This window comes from Girardinichthys multiradiatus, chromosome 12 (assembly GCF_021462225.1).
Source record: "Girardinichthys multiradiatus isolate DD_20200921_A chromosome 12, DD_fGirMul_XY1, whole genome shotgun sequence".
In the NCBI taxonomy this organism is placed as follows: Eukaryota; Metazoa; Chordata; class Actinopteri; order Cyprinodontiformes; family Goodeidae; genus Girardinichthys; species Girardinichthys multiradiatus.
Window position 1 is genome coordinate 19,063,153 of NC_061805.1, and position 19,899 is coordinate 19,083,051.

General features: G+C 38.2%; 1 protein-coding gene across 3 annotated transcripts; it reads right to left on the reverse strand.

Annotated features, from left to right (window-relative positions):
* Positions 1–986: 986 nt before the first annotated feature.
* LOC124877143 (fibrous sheath CABYR-binding protein-like) lies at positions 987–18,742 on the reverse strand. Of its 3 annotated transcripts, XM_047380167.1 has the most exons (11): positions 18,547–18,740; positions 14,327–14,779; positions 9,605–9,652; positions 7,432–7,788; positions 7,250–7,282; positions 7,039–7,104; positions 5,615–5,707; positions 4,548–4,643; positions 2,977–3,093; positions 2,598–2,697; positions 987–2,507 (listed from the first exon to the last, which is right to left on the reverse strand). In XM_047380167.1, the coding sequence occupies exons 1-10, from the start codon at positions 18,589–18,591 to the stop codon at positions 2,635–2,637; spliced, it is 1,371 nt and encodes a 456-aa protein (XP_047236123.1). In that variant the 5' UTR covers positions 18,592–18,740; the 3' UTR covers positions 987–2,507; positions 2,598–2,634. The 3 variants fall into 3 exon arrangements, with proteins under 3 accessions (XP_047236123.1, XP_047236125.1, XP_047236126.1); XM_047380169.1 differs by lacking the exon at positions 7,250–7,282 and having other exon boundaries at positions 18,547–18,742; XM_047380170.1 differs by lacking the exon at positions 7,250–7,282 and having other exon boundaries at positions 7,645–7,788; positions 18,547–18,741.
* Positions 18,743–19,899: the final 1,157 nt, after the last annotated feature.

Here is a 19,899-nt window from a genome sequence, read left to right on the forward strand (position 1 = left end):
CATCCTTTTAAAGTCATAGCTTTCCTGAGTATTGTTGCTGATCATCTCCATCTATTTTTGACCACAGTGTACCCATCTTCTGATGTATGATTCCAGCAAGAAAATGCACCATGCCACAAATATCTTAAACATTCTCCAATTGTTTTTGAGCATGGCAATGAGCTCACTGTAACCCAATGGCCTCCACAGTCCCAGATCTCAATCCAATAGAACACCTTTGGGACTTAGTGAAACGGGAGATGCACATCATGGATTTGCGGCCACCAAATCTGCATCAACTGCATTAAGCTATCTTGCCAATATGGTATAACATTTCTTAGGGAGTATTTCATACATCTTGTTAAGTCTATTTCAAGAGGAATGAGGGCAGTTCTGAAGGCAAGGGTCCAATCTGTAACTAGCAACGTCTACCAAATAAAATGGTCAGTGAATATATTTTTGTAATTTAAAAAATATTTACATGAATACACTTAACATTTATAATATGACCTATATTAGAACAGTGGAGGTGTTGTTAGCATTGTTGCCTTGCAGCAAGAAGGTCAAGGGATCAAATCCTGACCTGGGGTCTCCCTGTGCATGCATGATATGATATATCTCTGGGCTTACTCCCACAGTCCAAAAACATAATGGTTAGGTTATTTGGTCTCTCTTAATATCCCTTAGGAATGTGGGTGTGTGGGTTGCGTGATTTGTCCTGTATGTCACATTGTTGCTCTGCAATGGACAGGCAACCTGTCCAGGACATACCCTGCCTCTCACCTAATGCTGGAAATGCTACCCTGAACGAATAAGCAAGGATGGATAGATGACTGGCTGGATGACTGACTGGCCTATATTAAACCAAAAGGTCTATCTTTATGTCAAAAATGACAATCTATTCAGTTCTTCTATTCAGTTCTTCCTAGTCAGAATGTCTGCTTTAGTCAGACATACTAAATAATGATACCTGTTTGGTTAGGTTAAGGCAGCAAGACAAAAACACATCAGTGAGTTATACCTTTATTTCACAGGTCAAGACAGCCCGTTGATAACTCGTAACACACCAATTTCAACACAACTGTGTATGCATCACTCTGTGTATACAAAATGAATAATGAAAAAATAAAGTGGGGACAAAAACAGAAAAATTGCTTTTTCGAGGCTTCTGTTTGCTCGCTCTTTACAATGTAGCTTTAGCATCAGGCTAACCGTATCATTGGCACTTAGTCAAGACAGTGAACATCTGGAGACAGAAAAGGGAAGAGGATTTAGGGGATTTCTGAAGTGCTGTTAAAGGCAATAGGCTGCTGTTATATTGCCTGCAGTAGATGACTCTGTTAATTTAACAGTGGCCAAGACCAAAGTGAACTTCTTTCTTAAAACAGCCCCATCTCAAAAACGTTATGGTGGTTTACCTAAACATTTTTTACGAACCTTTAAGCCATCAACATAGTTCGCATTTCTCTGTTTTTTTTTTGTTTTTTTTACATAGCCTCTGCTGATTATTAATGCAAGAAATTGAGGTGGGAGGCGGTGCTTCACCAAGGATCTGCATATGTGAAACATGACTGAGAGCAAAACGTAAAACATTCTGGTCAGAATAATTCATCTAAAAATGAAGTGGCACAAACTAAATACTATAACAGTTTTAGTTTTACTTTTCTGTCAGGAAGTTACTCTGTAAGGCAGTTACTCTTTACATATTACATTCTCAGTAGCCTGCATGTTTGACACATTAAGTTTCAATGATGACAATTAAAAGGTTGTTTACATAAACCTCTATGACATGGTCAAGATGGGGTTGTTTTAAGACAACTGAACTTTGCATTGGTCTTGGACTAGCTGTTGGGTTCAGCCTCCAAGGCCACCTTATTTGGGTTAATGCTAAATGAAGATGCCAAGAGTGTTATCCACTACAGGTCAAATATTAGCTGGTTAAAACCTTTAAATAAAACTTAATCTCAAAAATCTTTTTTTCAAGCTTATCGGGAGGTTTGTGGTGAGCTAAATCAGTGACTTTCAAATAACAAATAGCAAAAAAAAAACAACATAAGACATCTCTGTCTAATAAACAAGTGTCTAAGTTCAAACTACAGACCCAATTATCAATGCTACACGTCTACTAAAAAGCATCAGGTGTATGCACTGTGGAGGCAGATGTTCTGAGAAGATAGAAGATGCAAAATATTTCTGTTCTTGCTGATTTGTCATGTCTTTAGCACCTTCTCCTGAACTACTATGGTCAAAGTCATTAAATATGCTGTTTTGTTGTGTAGGAAAGTGTTCAAAAGAGCCAGAAAGGCTTGTTTCCATAAGTCTCAGCTGCTGCTGTGAGAGCAGCCATTTCTGCATTTTCACATCTGGTTTGATGTTTTAACAGAGCACAGGACAGGAAAAGGCACTTCAAAGTGTGGATGCCCACTTCGATTTCCTGCCTGTTCTGCCCTAAGCCTTAAAAAATGAAAAGGTCTGGTTGACTCCCTGGATAGCTACGAGTCCTCCAACGGGAATCTGAAAGGGACAAACTTCACAGGAACATCATCATTAGTGAATGAGTGCAAATAAAGGCAAACAAAATGTTTTCAAAGACTTATTTTATATTTTGAATGTCTTACACATAGAAAAAGATCTTCTAAACCGCATGCCTTGACTCTAACCCTCAATAGAGACCTCTGGTACAATGCTTCCATTCTGTGATATTTCCACTGAAAGCTCCTGAACAGCAGAAAATAAATTAGATCAGGTGAGTATGCTGCAAAATCCAACTATTTCTGAAATTCAACTGAATAAAACATTAGTCGGCTCTGTTAACAATGCCAGCTGTCCTTCTGCTGCTGTTTTGATTTTATGTCTCAAGTTGTTCATTGTTATTCTCAGTTCTTTTTCTATATACTTCAGTAATAATGTACCCCTGGGGTTAAAATAATCTTAATGTAAAAAAATATGTGTTTTAAGAACAATTTGGAAGTCTTTTCTTGAGACAAATTCATTTACCACTGCATCAAGTTGCCCTGCCTCCACAGGAAACTGCAATTGACATGGAACCTCACAGCCTCCTGACTTCACTTCATCTGACAAGACATCCAGACACGTCTGGTCGGCAGCTGCCTTCTAGAAAAGAAAAGAAACATTAGGTCAGAGGACAGAATAACAACTGAACCTTACCCATATACAAAGTATTTGCCCCCTTACAATTTGTTATGCTTTTTATACTGTTTTAAATGTTTCAGATCATCAAACAAATTTTAATATTAGACAAAGACAAACCAGAATAAATACAAAACATTTTTAATTATACTTTTGTTAATTAAAGAAAAAAAAAAGCTATCTAAACCAACATGAAGCAATGTACAAAAGTCATTGTTTTCTAAAGCTAGTAACTGGTTGGGACACATTTGGGGGCAAAAACTCCTACCAAGTGTTCCTATCAGCTTCCCACATGACCCCCACAGCTTCTACATCGCTGTGGGGGAAATTTGGCCCACTCTTCTTTGCAGAATTATTTTATTTCAGCCCTGCTTAAGGTCATGCCAGTGACAAAACTTTGTTGTTGTTTTTGGAGCTGGACCTTCTGGCGTACTTCAGATCATTGTCCTGATGAATACACACACTAGCTTATTTTGTAGCTTGCACGTCTCACACACCTTTCAAAAAGTTCTAGTCTTGTCTCATCAGTCCACAGAATATTTTTACAAAAGTCTTGGGGATCATCAAGGTATTTTTTTGATAAATCTTTGAGTTCTGTTTGGTCACCAGTAATTTTCACGTTGGGACTGTGCCATGGATGCATTTTTCTCAGTCTCTGTTTTGCTGTTGGATCTTCTACACTAACTTTAATTGAGGCAAGTTTGGCCTGCAGTTCTTTAGAGGATGTTCTACGTTAATTTGTGATTTCCTGGATGAGTCATTGATGCACTTTTGGAGCAATTTTGGTAGGTCAACCACTCCAGGGACCTTTCATGACTGTGCTATGTTCTCCCCCTTTATGGATAATAGCTCTCACTGTTGTTTGAGCCCCAAAGCCCTAAAAATGGCTTTGCTACCACCTACCAGACTGATGAATGTTAGTGACTTATTTTCTCATCTGCTTTTGAATTTTTAGGGGCATACGTTTTTGCTTTTTGAGATCTTTTACCATACTTCATGTTGACATACAGATTACGTAATTTCTTAATTCTACTAGTCTGATAGTAATCAGGCCTGTGTGTGGTTAGTACATTTTATTAATCACAGATAATTCATAATTGAACAAGGGAGGAAATTATATTTTTACATAGGATCAGGTTAATTTCAATATTCTTTTTCTCTAAATTAATGAAAACCTCATTTAAAAAGTTTTTTTTTGTATTTGCTCAAGTCATCTTTCACAAATATTAAAACGTTTGATGATCTGAAACATTTAAGTGTGACAAAAAAGCAATAACAGAAGAAATCAGTAAGGGTCAAACCCTTTTTCAATCATATTGTGAAACATGATCAAGGGAAATGCAGTAGGATGACTAAATGGATCATCAGATTGCACAAATTCTGAAAGATGCATTGTATATACAACTTATAGTGCCCACCTCCCCTGCAGGAGCAACAGCAGTTTCAGGATCTGCTGGAGCAGCATCCATGGGTTCTGTTTGGGTGGCAAGCATGTCCCATGTTCCCTTGGTTTCCTAAATGTCACAAAAAAGCTAAATATGCTAGAGAAGCAACCTTTTTAAATCAGCTCAAAGAATGTGCAGGTGGTTAGTTATCCTGGACATAAACGTAGGGGGTCAACTAAACAAGCAGTCTGTCACAGTTGTCACCTTTTATTTAAACTATTTGATAATTGCTGGGACTCTTTTTGTACTGTTTTTGTTTGATACCATTTTTATTTAACTCTAAAAAAAACTTTTCCCAGAAATCAGACAATAAATGGCTGAGATGCATAAAAGGGAGAAACTGTAAAAAAAAATAACCCAACTAGCAACAAGGTTGTAGATGTTTAAGAGCCGGGGGTCTTTCTGCATGGAGTTTGCATGTTCTCCCCGTGCATGCGTGGGTTCTCACTGGGTACTCCGGCTTCCTCCCACAGTCCAAAGGCATGCCTGTTAGGTTAACCGGCCTTTCTAAATTGCCCTAATTTGTGTGTGAATGAGTGTGTGCATGGTTGTTTGTGTGTTGCCCTGCGATGCATTGACGACCTGTCCAGGGTGAACCCCGCCTCCCGCCCATACATTGCTGGAGATAGTCACCAGCTTCCCCGCAACCCACTGTGGAATAAGCGGTAGAAAATGACTAACTGACTTTACAGAGATATTAAAGCATTGCAGGCAGGGTTGTGTTTGATTGTTGAAACCTGCCAAAACAAAGACTGGATCTAAACTGTTCATCCATCAGCTGAGAGGTTGAGTGTTTGAGTCCCAGTTTATCATGTTGAAATGCAAGAGATTAAACTGCTATGTGCAGCAGATCATGGGGAAATAAACCTCATGTAAAAAATAAGAAGTGCTGTCTGAATAGACTGATATGGTAAAAGCTAAAAGTTTGAATTTTAAAAAGCAGAGTTTCAGTGTATTTACCAAAGAAGAAAGAAAATAAGGGAAGGATGCTGTCCTCTGATAATGGACATAAAATAAAGTCCAGTTTGTACAAATCTCACCTGCTGGACAACTGCAGATGCTGAAACAACATCCTTCGCTGCTGACACAGATTCAGTGACAACAAATTCATGGACCAGCGGGTCAGCAATTCCCTGAGTGACAGAAGGAGAACACGAGAAGAGATTGTTTCCCATCTTCAAAGCTTTGGATAATTACAGTAATCAAATCATGCCAATTTATTTATTGTTATTTCATTGTATACCAAACAACAGACAACAGAATGAGACAGTGTTTCTATGATTTATAACTTATAAGTAGAAAAATCATTAAATACACAACGGAAGACACAAATTGCTAAAATAACACGTTTAAACATAAAGTTAGTGTTGTAACATAAAGTGCATACTCCTAACAGCAGTTTGGTATTTTAACAGTTTGAGGCAGAAAGCTATGTAGCATTCTGGTGGTTCAGGCTTTGTTGCTTGTTAGCAAGGAGCTCCTGGACAGGGAGTGAGGAGTCTCTGACGGCATTCAGAGCCCTATTCCCGAAGCTGCTCTGAAACAGTCTTTATTTTGACAGCAATTTTTTCACTTTAAAAAGGAGAGAAGGAAAAAGAACACGCAGTTAAAAAAGCTAATTTAAAATCTTTAGAACCTGTTGATTCATGTTTCTTGTTTTAATGTTGATTGTTAAGCACTTTGTAATCTCTATATCTGCAAAGAGGCCATAAAATTAAGTTTTACTAACAATGCATATTTGCTCTTCCTCTTTTATCATATTTAGGATTGTTGCAGTAGCATCTAGTTTTAGTCCACGAGAGGAATCTCCATCAAAAACATGTGACTTCTGCTTCATGCCATCACTTACCTCCTACCACCCAAGGAGATTATGTGCCATTGGCTATTTTTCTAACTTGCCTCACCTTCTTACACAACTAATAAAACCTGAATGTTTAGTTTCTGTTGGGACTTTTTCACGATCCCAGCGTTCTTCCACCAGGTGAGGTCATCTATTCTCTGAGGAGTCCTTTCTGTCTGATGCATGGGTGCTGTTGCAGAGGTCCCAGACTGATAATAATCTCCGTTATTTTTGTCAATGCTGAGTACCAGGTTGTTGTCTCAACAACCTGGTACTCAGCAGCTGTTTGACTTCCTCCCTGTCCACTGATTCATCATTACAGTAAATGAGTCCTTCTATTATGGCATTCTCCATACATTTACTTTAACATTTTTCCTAAAGCATGGACGCTGTTGTGTGTTAACATTGTGAACTGCGGTGGGCCGAGCACGCAGCCTTAAAAGGACCTAGCACCCAGGGTGATGGAGATGTTTGCTCCAGTGTTCACTGACTGTACACTTTTAGTCGGAAGGTTAGCAACCAATCTTTAGAGATGCCATAAATGAATATTTTGGACATAAGAACTATGTGATGACAATTAAGTTAACATTTATTGACATATGTAAATAACACACTTGATTATACCTCTGTGGTTTCAACAACAGGAGGGTCAGCTTCATCCAGTGGAGCTTCAGTGATAGTATCCAGCACCTGATGAGATAAAAAGCTGCCATGTCACAATCTAACAAAGCAAGCATGTTTCCTTTTGAATTATAATTTAGTGAAGGGAAAATAATTATTTAGAGCTACTTTGTTTTGTTTTTTTTGTAAATGAGGTAAATGAGAAGGTTCTCACTGCTGGGTTTTCCACAGATGGGCCAAAAACATCCTGAGGTACCCAGAGAAAAAACAGAATAGTCTGTTGTTGACTTTGAGAATGTATTTACAGCAACATAAACATGCACTACTCAATGAATGAATGATAACAAATGACATGTTATTTTAAGAAAGTCGTTAATACAAATTCTCTGGTGGTACCTCTACAGATGTAACAGACTCGACACTCAGTGCAGCCGAGTCTTCTTCAGCTAGGACCTTCAGTTTTTCCTCTCCACCCTCAGCTGGCACTGCAGGACTGACCTTCTCAGCCTCTACTTCAGCCTCCAGTGTTTCTGTGACAGACTCCACCTCTGATCCAGTATCATTTTCAGTTTTTTCTGCAGCAGGTTCTACTTCAGAAGGATATTCTACCTCTGGTTCTTCATCTGCTTCCCTTACAGACTCTGATATGGTGATGTCCCTAGTGATGGCCACCTCCAGTTGATCCTTGGTCTCAGTGTGTTCTTCTGCCAGGGTCACAACTTTCTCCAAGTCTGCCTCCCAGACATCTCGTGTCTGCAAAGTTACCAGGACACAAAACATGCAACATTATTCTAGATAACAAAATAGGTCTCAAGGAATACTGATTGTCAGAGGTTTTCTTTACATAAAGAGGTGATTTTTTTTACTTCATACAAATGCAGTTATTTAAATTATGTGACCAGAGCCTCTGAGGTCTTAACCCAAAGAACGTGGAGGTGTGTTATCGTATTGAAATACTGCAAGACACACTTGTCTTTGTATTCCTCACCTGGTTGCCGCCACACACACTTGACACCATCTGAACCAAATAGGTTTATCTTGGTCTCATCTGACCACAATACATTGTTTCAGTAATCCAGTAATGTCCTTAGTCTGCTTGTCTTCAGAAACCAGTTTGCAGGCTTTCAGGTGCATCATCTTAAAAAGAGGCTTCCTTCTCTGATGACAGCCATGCAGACTAATTTGATGTAGTATGTGGTGTAGCACTCACCAGACAGCAAATTTTGGGGGGACAGCAAATTCAAACTGTTATAGAAACTTCACACTGACTACTTTACATTGTGTCAAAGTGTCATATTTTCGGTATTGTTCCATGAAAAGATATAATAAATTTTAACAAAAATGTGAAGGGTGTACTCACTTTTGTAAGATACTGTACATACTGATTTGTTGGTTGCCCGGTAAATGTAAAGAGCTAGATTGCTGCATAAAGGTCCAACTACAGCCTTTCAGCCTTTCCTTTTGCAAATCTGATTACCTAATTTGCATTAGGCTTTAGCAGTTCAATGGTAAATGGACTGAACTTATATAGCGCTTTTCCAGTCATACAGACCACTCAAAGCGCTTTACACTAGAGCCACATTCACCCAATCGCACTCAATAACGCTCACACATTCATACACCGATACGCAGATCGGTAGGCAACTTGAGGTTAAGTGCCTTGCCCAGGGGCACATCGATTGCAAGACAACTACTCTTCCTACTGTGCCACAGTCGCCTCTCATGTGACTGTAGTATGTTTGATAAGGAGAAGAGTTCGTGTTCAACTCAGTGACTGCAAGGTGACTACGTTCTATGGCTCATAACCAACCCCCTACCAAAACCCCTCCACCATCGTGCTTGTAAGCCTAAGTCATGCTGCCATTTTCATTTTAGAGAGAAAAGGTTTTCTCCTAATAACAATTAGAAGAAATTTGACATTTAACATGCTATTGTTATGTATGAGCCATTTAGAGCCTTGGATTTCTTTTTGGAATTTCTTTGAAAAGCTGAAGGTAAATTTGTTTAGATGTCCTAAAAGAATCGTCTACAGTGAAGATTGGATGCAACAATTGCTCCCCTAATGTTATTGTTGATGTCTTTCCGCCTTGACAACACACACCTGTTTGCTCTAGAGTAACAAACTATCAAACCTCCTGTGCTCAAAAAGATTGTCACACTTACTGATGATAAATATCAAAAGGGCTTTGTTAGGCAGCACCTGGTTGCTACTTTCACAAGAAAGTCCTGTGGAAGCAGCAAGGAGCGTTTGCCATTGCTTTTGAGGTTTGTTTGAGACAGCTGTGCAGTGCTTCACAAAAGTTTACAGAAAACAAAAAGTAATTAATCAAAAAAAATGTAAAATGTTGTATTCTAAATAAGTACGATTTTGTGGATCTTTCTGGAGCTGCCTTTGTAAAATGCTACAGGCTGGCGTCAAATTAAAGGAGTCAAAACCTGCTACACTCAGACTCTCACCTGCCTAATCTGCCTCTAGCTTATTACAAGAAGATATATGGTTGATTCATGTCACCATCAGGGGAAAAGTAAAGTGTTTTATGTAAGAAATAAAAATCTAAATCAGATTTACTTCAGCTACAGCAGCAAAATCCACTGGAGCCTCATCTGGGGCTGCGACCTGTGAAGGAGAAAGGGTAAAAAATGTATTCTAAGGTCAACAAAACAAACAAACCTAAAGATAAAGATGCATTTTAACCAACTCAACAGATTTTCATAAGCAAAAAGCATATCTTCTTAAAAAAGGCCACTCTTTAATACATCAAAAAGTACATCAAGCAGTTCCAAGAACTGCCTCATGCGCTGCAGCTTACCTCTGAAATCATAAATGTCAAGCTTTGGGAGGGACACACACAGGACTTTTAAAAAATGTGCCTACAGCTATACAAGCTTTTACACAACATTTTGTCAGCCCAACTATAGCTGTGATAGATTACCTGAAGGCATTTAACAGAAAATAAAAATTCCTGTGAGAGTCTTTAGCAAGCTTTCTGTGAGCATACCCGAAATTGCGTGCCAGAATTAGCTTGTAAACTAGGGCTTGCAGTTCTGCAGTAACACAAACAGCCAATGGACTTTTTCTTTAGATGTTTTGTGTGTGAGCAAAGCGGCAGTTTGGAAAAAGGGGAGGAATGATCTACGTCCTACAGAAAATCCTGCAACCAACTGGATGACTGGAAATGCTTCCTCCCTCTCTTCACTCATTTGTGTTATTCAAGTCAGATCTTTAAATCTGTCTTTGGCATCAGCTTCTTTCTCTTATGTAAATTGTCTAAACAGGATATTTTATCTTTGTTGCTGTGATTTTTAATGTTAGTTCTGAAAGCGTATTAAATACACCTAGGTTTCCAAAGTCATTTTTTGAATTACCTTGATTTAGGTCTTAAATTTGATTGAAATTTGATTAAATTTGTTCATCAGTTTACTCTTTTTTGATTTTATATTCTATGAAATACATTGGTGCCATTATTTCATTATTATTTGGCTGATGAAATGTGAACTATGACAAAACAGCCCTGTCAGAAGTATTTAAAGCCCAAAATTCAGCCTCCAAATCCCTGACAAAACTCTCCTTCTGAACCTGACTTATTGTCCTTACTTTAGGGGATTAAAAACTAAATATTTGTGTCATTTAACTACTTCCAGCTCTGTTGTACACTGTGTTTGAAAGTGCTGATGCTAACAAACACATAGGTGGAAATCAACTGCAGTCACAATTTAAAGCTGAAAAACAATTAGAAAACTTACATTTAATTTGCTAAGGTTTTTAAGCAAGTTAAAGTTGAGTAAGTTATTATGTTTTTTATTAATTCACTGAGTTTGATTTTAGTCATAACAGTCTTTAAAAGGTCTTATAAAGCCCTAGATTTAGCTTTCTGACCTCACAGAAACCCATTTGGCCTCAGTAAAACAAATGGAAGGGTCTTAGAATCCTTTACATTTTTACTGAATATTAACAAAAAATTCCCAGATGAAGCGAGATCCCAACCAAGCCTTTTGATTTCCTGATAGTAGCCTCCTAAATGACCACCGGGGCGGCATCCACAGTGCAGCCGAGTGTGTTGAATCACACTGGCAATCACAGAGAGAAGCTCATGAATATTGAAAACCTTCATAGTCTGATGATAAATATTTTAGCTTTACCTTGTGCCAGTTTCTTACTAAATGTAGGACAAGCCTACTGTATGCAATATCCTTCAACTTGTCATGAATAGATCAGCTTTAATCTGATGCTAAAATCATTTAAATCTATCTATAACCTGCAGGTTTGGGTTCTCTACAGAAACAAAGCCAAGTAAGGAAACATACACTTCAAGTTAAGATATAGAGAATTAAACTCCTGCAAAAATCATGAAGACATGTTATAGGCGATGTGATAATTAGAGAGCAAAAGGATGGAAGAAAGTCATAAGAGTGAGTTTTAAGTCTGTATTATATTGCTGCTAAACATGCACACATGCAAAGCTAGCTGCATAGAGCATAAATACTTCAGTAAGCACAACTACAATAACACCTTGTACTGATCTAAACATGCATGCAGTCTCTGTGAAATTCAGCTCAAATGGAAACTGTATCAGGGGCGGTTAATGTCAAATTAGACTGATGTGAAAAAGAAGCTGTCATACATGCTCGGCACATTTTAGAAAAGGCAAGAGGGTCACCACCGCTTGCTAGTCTGGGATTCCTTAGATAGACAACGTTTTACTAACTGGGATTGTAAAAGCAGTGTAAAAAGGGCTGTGTTTAAAATGGAAAATCTTTCCATCCAGGGTTGCCATGTTTTGACAAAATTAAGCAAATAGACAAACATTCAAAAGCAAACATAATGTTGATAAATAACTACATATGCCAGGAAATAGGCTGAAGAGGGAAGAGTGGGAGGAAAGGCTGCATGCAAAAAGAGAATAAATTCACAAGGGACAGAGTGGTGAGAGACCAAAATGTGGAGAAGTGGAGGACAGAAGCATGGTTGGACAAAGAAGTTCAAAGTGTTCAGCTCAAGTAGAGGCTGCATCTACAGCTGCTTCAGACAACAACAAAAGAAAAACCCTCCTTAGCAGCTGTGTAGAATTAGGAATACCAGGAGCAGTTTTGTCTTTCACTGCCCCAAAGACAACTAAATACCAATTTACGTCTAGGAAACTTTGATAATGCTCCACACTGTTATGGGGCTAAATTATTGCCAAAAATGTGCTGTACTTAAGCTTTGAAGTGCTGTCCAACAAAATGGGTCTAATTGCAGTTAAATAGGGACTGCATGGTGGCGCAGGTGGTAGCACGGTTGCCTTGCAGCCTCCTGGGTCCTCCTCCAAGGTTCTGGGTTTGACTCCCGGCCAGGGGTCTTAAAAGCAGTTTTGCCAACATATTGCTACAACTGTAAAACACCAGGACCATGATGATTGGTTCGACTCCTGGCCGGGGGTTTTTCTGCATGGAATTTGCATGTTCTCCCCGTGCATGTATAGGTTCTCTCCTGGTACTCTGGCTGTTAGGTTAATTGGTTTATCTAAATTGCCCTTAGATGTGAATGGGTGTGTGTATGGTTGTTTGTCCTGTGATGGACTAGCGACCTGTCCATGGTGTACCCCACCCTCTGCCCATAGACTGCTGGAGATAGGGACCAGCTTCCCCGCGACCCACAACGGAAGAAGCGGTAGAAAATGACTGACTGACTGCAGTTAAATTGCTCCTGGGATTAATAAAGTTTTTTTTAAGTCTGAATCTTTCTGTTACTGTAGAGATGATCAGTATTCGTAATTTAAGTTAGTACATCTGTAGAAAATAATTTGTCTGTAGAGATTATTTAAATTGGTGATTTTGTTTTGTGCAGTTCATGTTAGGGCTTGCGAGATAGGACCCCAGAATGCAGACGAGCAGGCAGCGTGATGGTAAGTGAAAAAAAGATTTAATCACCTAAAATTCACTCACAGATGAGACAGGAAAAAAAAAATAGAAACAATAAACGGGCAGGCAAGACAGGCAAAAGCAGACAGTGGCAAGATAGGCTTGGCATGAAACACATGAGCATGATCCAGAAGATAAGACATGGTTTGAAAAATGTTTCCGCGCTGAATAACTGAACAGGATTGTATATATGGAGAGTAAACCAGGTGGAGCAAGGAGACAGATTAGCTTGGAGCAGGTGAACCGGATAAAAATAATTAACAGACAGAACACATAAAGGTTTTACAGTGTACAAAAATCTACACTAATGATAAAGAAGGATGTATTCAAAATGCATAGCCTCTGCAAAATCACTTTTACTAGATGACAGAGGAAACACAAAGGCTTATTCCTATCTAGTAACTTCAGTAATTCCTAATTATTTTAAAATAGAAAACTGGAAAAAAACATGTGAGATTTAACAGATAAATCTCAAAAACTCTTCACACAAGTAAGTTATTTTAAAATATACTCAAACACCATGATGACCTTCCTGGCTATATTTCAAAAAGCAAAATCCAAATCTGTCTCTTATTCCCTGTCCTATTTAAAATGTTAGAGAGACATAGACTTAGAAATTTTGTTTAAAAGTTGCTGATCCTGCAAATAAAATGGTGGAAAAACCAAGGCTGCTGCTGCAGGCGCGCTTTAATTTTCCCCGTTTCCTAAAGGGAACATGTTGTTCTCCCTGCTTCACAGCCTCCCTCATCTAGTACCTCCCTCCTCCACTGAGGACCCTGCTGCAGCACATTATATCTCTATCATTCTAAAAACAGCAAACTCTGATAACAATACTCAAGGCTTTCATGTGATAAAGCTTGTGTACAATAAAAAAGTCACAATATGAAACAGATACAAATGCATGTCAAATCTACCATACGTTCAAAGTTTGTAAAAGTTTATCTTTGGTTTATCTTTTGTTGCTTCCTCCAATTTCTTTTCAGTCCTTATACCTCACGGTGACCGCATATCTTGTAGTTCTGGCTTAAAAATGATAACTGAGCAAGTGATAATCATGTCTTCAACTAATAGAAAAAACAAAGACCTGACACAAGATTTGAGATGCAGATAAGAACAGTTTCCAAAGCATCTGACGGTCAGTCAAAATAATAAATAAAGGTCATCAGACAGAGCAAGCCTTGTGAAAGAACTAGGCAGAATGACCATTTTGACAAGTGGATGCTCCAGAAACTGCCTGTAACTCATTAATGTAGAGCCATTTCTAGATATAATGTTTTTTTGCAAATCGAAACACTTAGATACTTATCACTGGTCTGCATTTGTACTAAATTATGTGCAAATCAGAACATTCCTAAAGATTGTGTATGTGTAAAAGAAGCTATTTTATTACCTCAGAGGTAGGTTCTGCTTCAGAAACAATAACTTCAACCTCCTGTGCCAGATCAGCTTCAACTGTAGAGGGCTCCACCGGCGGACTACTTTGAACAGGTGCTCCTTTAGTGACAAGTGCTGGACCTTCAACTTCATCCCCCACTCTGGATTCCACCTCCAAACCCGCAGGAGCCCGTTCTAACAGCACTCCATCTGACTCTTCTGCTGCTACCTCAACCTTGAAGACCTCTGTGGCATCGTCTTTCAAAACAGGCTCTTGTTCCACTTTTGGAAGCTCCACTAAAGGTACAGAGATGGGAATGGCCTGTGGGAGTTTTGCGCAAGTGGGTGGTGCAGTTTTACCCGCTTTTATGGGAGTCGGTATAGGGGGCGCACTAATGGCAATCCCTGAGCTGGATTTGATTGGTGGATTGCCTGCATGCTGCTCCTCAAGTGCTCTCCTCTGGGATTGCTGCAACAAGGGGGAAAAAAAGCAACATCTACGTTAACTACTAATGACATTATGCTGAACACCACTATTTCTGCTTAGTTTTGGTCCTTTTTGGCACAGTTATTTTTATTTTTGAAATTTATTGATACTGATGTATTTATCTAAATATACTTAGATATTTATTTTTATTTCTACCCCTTGAACTTTTTTTTTTTTTACATTTTGTGATGTTACAACCACAAACTTAAATGTTTTCATTTGGATTTTAGCACAATTTTAACACAAAGTACAACCCAATTATGATGCGGAAGGAAAATTATTTATAGTTTTCAAAATTGTTAATGCATAAAAACATATGAAAAGTGTAGTTTGCCTTTGAAGTTCACCCCCTCTTCTCTGATACCCCTAATTACAAACTTGTGCAACTAATTGTCTCCAGAAGTCGCCTACTAAGTAAATACGGTCTGTATGTTGGTAATTAAATGTTACACTAAATTAAGCTGATCTATGAAGGACATGGAGGCTCATAAGAGAACGTTAGTGACCGAAATGGACCATGAAGATCAAGGAACAGGTCAGGAATGAAGTTGTGTAGATGTTTAAAACAGAGTTAAGTTATAAAACAATTTCCCAAGCTTTGAAAAATAATTTGGAGCAATCATCAATCATGGGAAAGTGGAAAGATTGCACCTACAAACATACCAAGACATGGTTGTCCACCAAAACTGACAGGCCAGCATTAGCAAAGTATGAATTAATGATACAGCCAAGAGGTCCACAATAAATGTGAAGGACCATTGAAGTTTATTGTTGTAATGTAATAAAATTTGAAAAAAGGCCAAGTGGTATTCATGTTTTTGCAAGGCACTATGTTTCCAATGACAAGTATGTCAGTATGTAAAACAAAAAGCCTAAAACCAATGATGGGCTTTTAACTAGTTTTAAGTTAGGAATGCCCTTATAAAGCTCAGGTACTGATGTTGTTGGCAAATTGTAGCTCATTCTAGCAGCTGCAGGAATACCAGGCATGCCATACTCACTAGGTCCGACATACTTTTCAGCTTTGGACAAAACCCCCTCGATCTTCAGTAGGGATTTTAGAAGAGTAGACCAATGAAGGGAGGGGACAACTGGGATTGGACCCAGCAAGGCTACTTAGATAATGGGAGCTAATTAGTTGAATCAGAATAGTCCTGACAGGTCTGGTGAAGCGGGACGAGAAACCATGCGAGTCAGCAGCACTCATGGGTGCCCCGCGGGCCAGACAGTGGGTCTAATCACTTCATAATCAGGTTATAATCACTCCCCAAAAATGCTTTTGTTAGGCCGACAGCCAGCCCAGCATTGCTAGACCTGTGGTGCAAGCCTGTGTTTGTGGGTGTATATGTCCTGTCCAGCCAACCACTGTCAAAACACGCCCTCTGTTACAAATGTCCATGCAAAACCTGATATTTAGCAACCCACACTGAACTGAAAACAAGGGATATACAATTTACAAAGAGCCAAAGGTAAAGAACAGAAATAGACAAAGCTGAAGATGTCTTAAGTAGACATGTTTTTATCTTTGTATCAATGGTGGACTCTGGAGTGATTGTGCACGTTCCTACCTGGCACAACCCTTGCAGGACATTGCTACAGTCAACACATCATCAAAAACAGCCTGGTAATGCTGACAGGCACAAACTCTGGCCTAAATTCGGGGGTTTGAAGGGGGGACAAAAGCTCTAACCTGAGATGTCTTGCCTGCTCACTAGCCTGGTAAACATCTTCAGTTTAATTTATTATTTACTAAACAAGAAGAATGCATATTAATAAACAATTAAATACATGTGCTAGAGTTAGCCACATGGTTATTTTTGTCTGTTATCCCTGGACGGGTATGACAGAGAGCTCCTAAAAGCAGAATGTAAGCAAAATTGTCAAAGCATAATTATTCATTAATCAGCAGGTTAAATAATAATAAAAAAATGTTTTTGCTTGCTGCAGATCAAATGGTTCAACCAACAACTTGTACGATTTTTAGTTTTTTTTTAGTTTATTAAAAATCTGATCAAGGTATAGGTATATCTGCTTTGATGCATACATGGGGATAATCTTGGGATTTCTGCATTTTTAGTTAGATTCCAAACTACTGCCTCTATCAAGGAACCTTGCACCATTTTGTCTCATCTGATAATAGTCCTCAGGTAGAAAAAAAAGGAAAAAAACATATTGGCCCAAAAAAAGCCTTGTTGGTGCATCTCAAGTAACTGCAGTAAAAAAAAAAAACTAATTAAACAATCAAATCCTAACATTTAAAGTGCTTCTAAATCAATTATCATTACCAGCATGAAACACTGTAATTAGTCAAAGAAATATCCTTTCAAAGAGCTACATTACATATAGGACAAACCCAAAGAAATTCCGTGAAAAAAGTAGCTTTTACCAAATGTAGCGCTAGTGCTGAAGGACTGGTTGGGGTTTAATAATTTATTTAATTAACATTTAAATGGGGGCGTGTCGCCTGTGGTGTAAGGGTTTAAGCATGCGACCGGCGGCCTTATTCCTTGATGCAGGCTGTCGCGGGATCTAATCCTGGCCCTGGCGACATGTTCTGCTCACTCTTTAAACCATTTCCTGTCTGCTTACTGTCAAAAAATTATTTAAAAAAAAGTAAAGGGCGATAGTGCTGCAAAAAAAAATAATAATATGAATTTAAGGAAATAAAATTGTTCAGTTCCCTAATAATCAGCAGAAAATTGACAGGAAGAACTTTTCCTGAGAGTAATAAAACAATCTCTTTTTACTGCTCTTCTTGTTTGATATTTAAAAAATATATATTCTTATGCTAACATAAGTGCAGAAGAAGCCTGATCATGGCCAAATCCATACATAAGATAAGTATTTGCAGATTTTATCAAAATTTTGATCAAATATGTATCAAAATGTATACGTTTTCATTAATAAACAATAGTGAAAGTAAAAGAAAAATGTAAGTGTTTGCATATAAAAAGAGTATACTGGTTTCAAAGTAGTAACCTTGCTTGGTTTAACCGAGTGCTTAAAGAGTAAATGATAAAAAAAAAAAGGGACTCATAGCATGCATGAATGCAAATCTTTGCTTAAACTTTAGTAATTAAGTCTTATATGTTATTATATTTTGCCTTATTCATTTTTTAAAGATCTGCATTACACTTTTTATACAGCCACTTTGTGTTGACTGTATGAAAAGTGCTTTATGAACAAGATCTAATCATCTTATTGAATAAGATGGCGTAAAGAATTTGATGATTCACAGAGAAAATAAAATAATAAGTGCTCTTCGGTGATGAAGTAACCTTTGCCCTTGGAGAAAATGGAGCTTCTGTGTTACTTTCTTCCTCTTACAAATCTCCATTCTGCCACACCCACTCGTTTCCTTTGGGCACTCGATGTTCAAAAGTAGTTCTGTCGCGTGCACAAGAGGAATGGGAATTGAGCTAGAATCGTATAAAATAGGCAGCTACTTAAATGAAGACATAGATATGAGCTCTGTATAGGGTCAATTTTTTTCCACAGGCATTAGAAAATACTTTTCAGTAAGGAAATAAAACATATAATTTAATTAGGTTATTCTCTTTTATGCATCCTGAAGAGTATTTTCACCCTAAAATAACCTATGTAGCAGTCAGCACTGCTTGTGCTTGTTTCCAAGTTCCCAAGAATAATCATTTCATGAGACAAAATAAAAGTAAAGAAACACACAGTGCTACCATTTTTGCAGAATAAAAAAAATTGGTTGTTAAAAAAGTGCCCCTGTCTCCACTCACCACCCTCCTCATGCGACGCTTGTTCTTCTTCCTCTTGCTTGGCATTTTGGGTGCTCTGTTTGAAAAACCTTAAAAACACTTGAGTGAAAGGATTGAAACAGGCAGCAAGGCAGAGAGAGCAATGTGGATGTTTATAAAGCTTCGTATCCCCTACCCTCTGCACCCCCTTTTTACCTTTGCGCCGAACCTATAGGAGACTTGGGATGGACGATGGGGGCGTGTAGAGACGGAGAGCGAGACCAAAAAGACGCGCGCATGCGCACCGCCGCTCTGTTACATGGCCGTGTGAGCGCTGGGCGACCTACCTAGATTTTGGACGGTGGGTTGTGTTATGTAAGAGCTCAATCAAAGCACAAAGAGAAAGGCAGAGAGATCTACTGGCTTGGCACACTTTTTGGCTCACATTTGATGTTTTCTGCTGTTTTAATGTTTTGTCAGATCACAAAAACTGCAACTTTCAGTCAAAATCGAGTACAAAAGAGAGGAAAACATGGATTTAACGCATTCCTCCATAGTAATCAGAATGCGACTATGAACAGTGTTTTGGATGAATGTAAATCATAAAGCTAAAGAACAGATGTCATTGTTTAAATTTTATGCTGGGAACAGAGAGAAAACTCGCCCCCTGGACTGCTGCAGCTGTGAGAATCCATTGTCTGCAGCTTCTTGGGCAGTAATGAATGTATGATTAATACACAAAATGAAAATGCCTTTGTGTTGGCCATATTTATTTTACTCAAAACGTTTATTATGAATGTGTCAATGAAAATTTTAACTTCATTCAGTACATCCATTTAGTGGGCATAATAATCACATGTTTGGGAAAATAAAAATATTTTTAACTAAATTACACGTGGCAAAATTTTTATTCAAACTTCACACTTTATTTTTATGAATTAATCAGCTTGTCAAACAAACTTAATTACCAGTTAATGAATTTGTTGCTTTACCAGTAAATATATCATATGACATCCCATTACTCTCTGGATAAAAACCCAAGTTTCTACAAGTAAACTAAAAATGGGTCGTCACCAGGATACTATTCCAAAACATTCTGCTAAATAAACACAGATCTATATTGCCAGAACCAAAAATCTACCTTAACTAGCCATGCAGGGTTTGATTTTAATGAGAATTTAACGTCTGAGATTATGCAATTATTATAGAAGTAATTTATTTTAAGGCTTTTATTATTTTAAGACACCTTTATCAAGGGAGATGAACAATTACTTGGTGATTTCTGCATTTCCCAGGTGTTGTTGGACACAGAGTAATTTGACATTTATACCACATGGCAGTCTTGCCTGTGGGCTGGAAACTTAATTTTCTCCTTCAGTGTCATTGAATGCATGT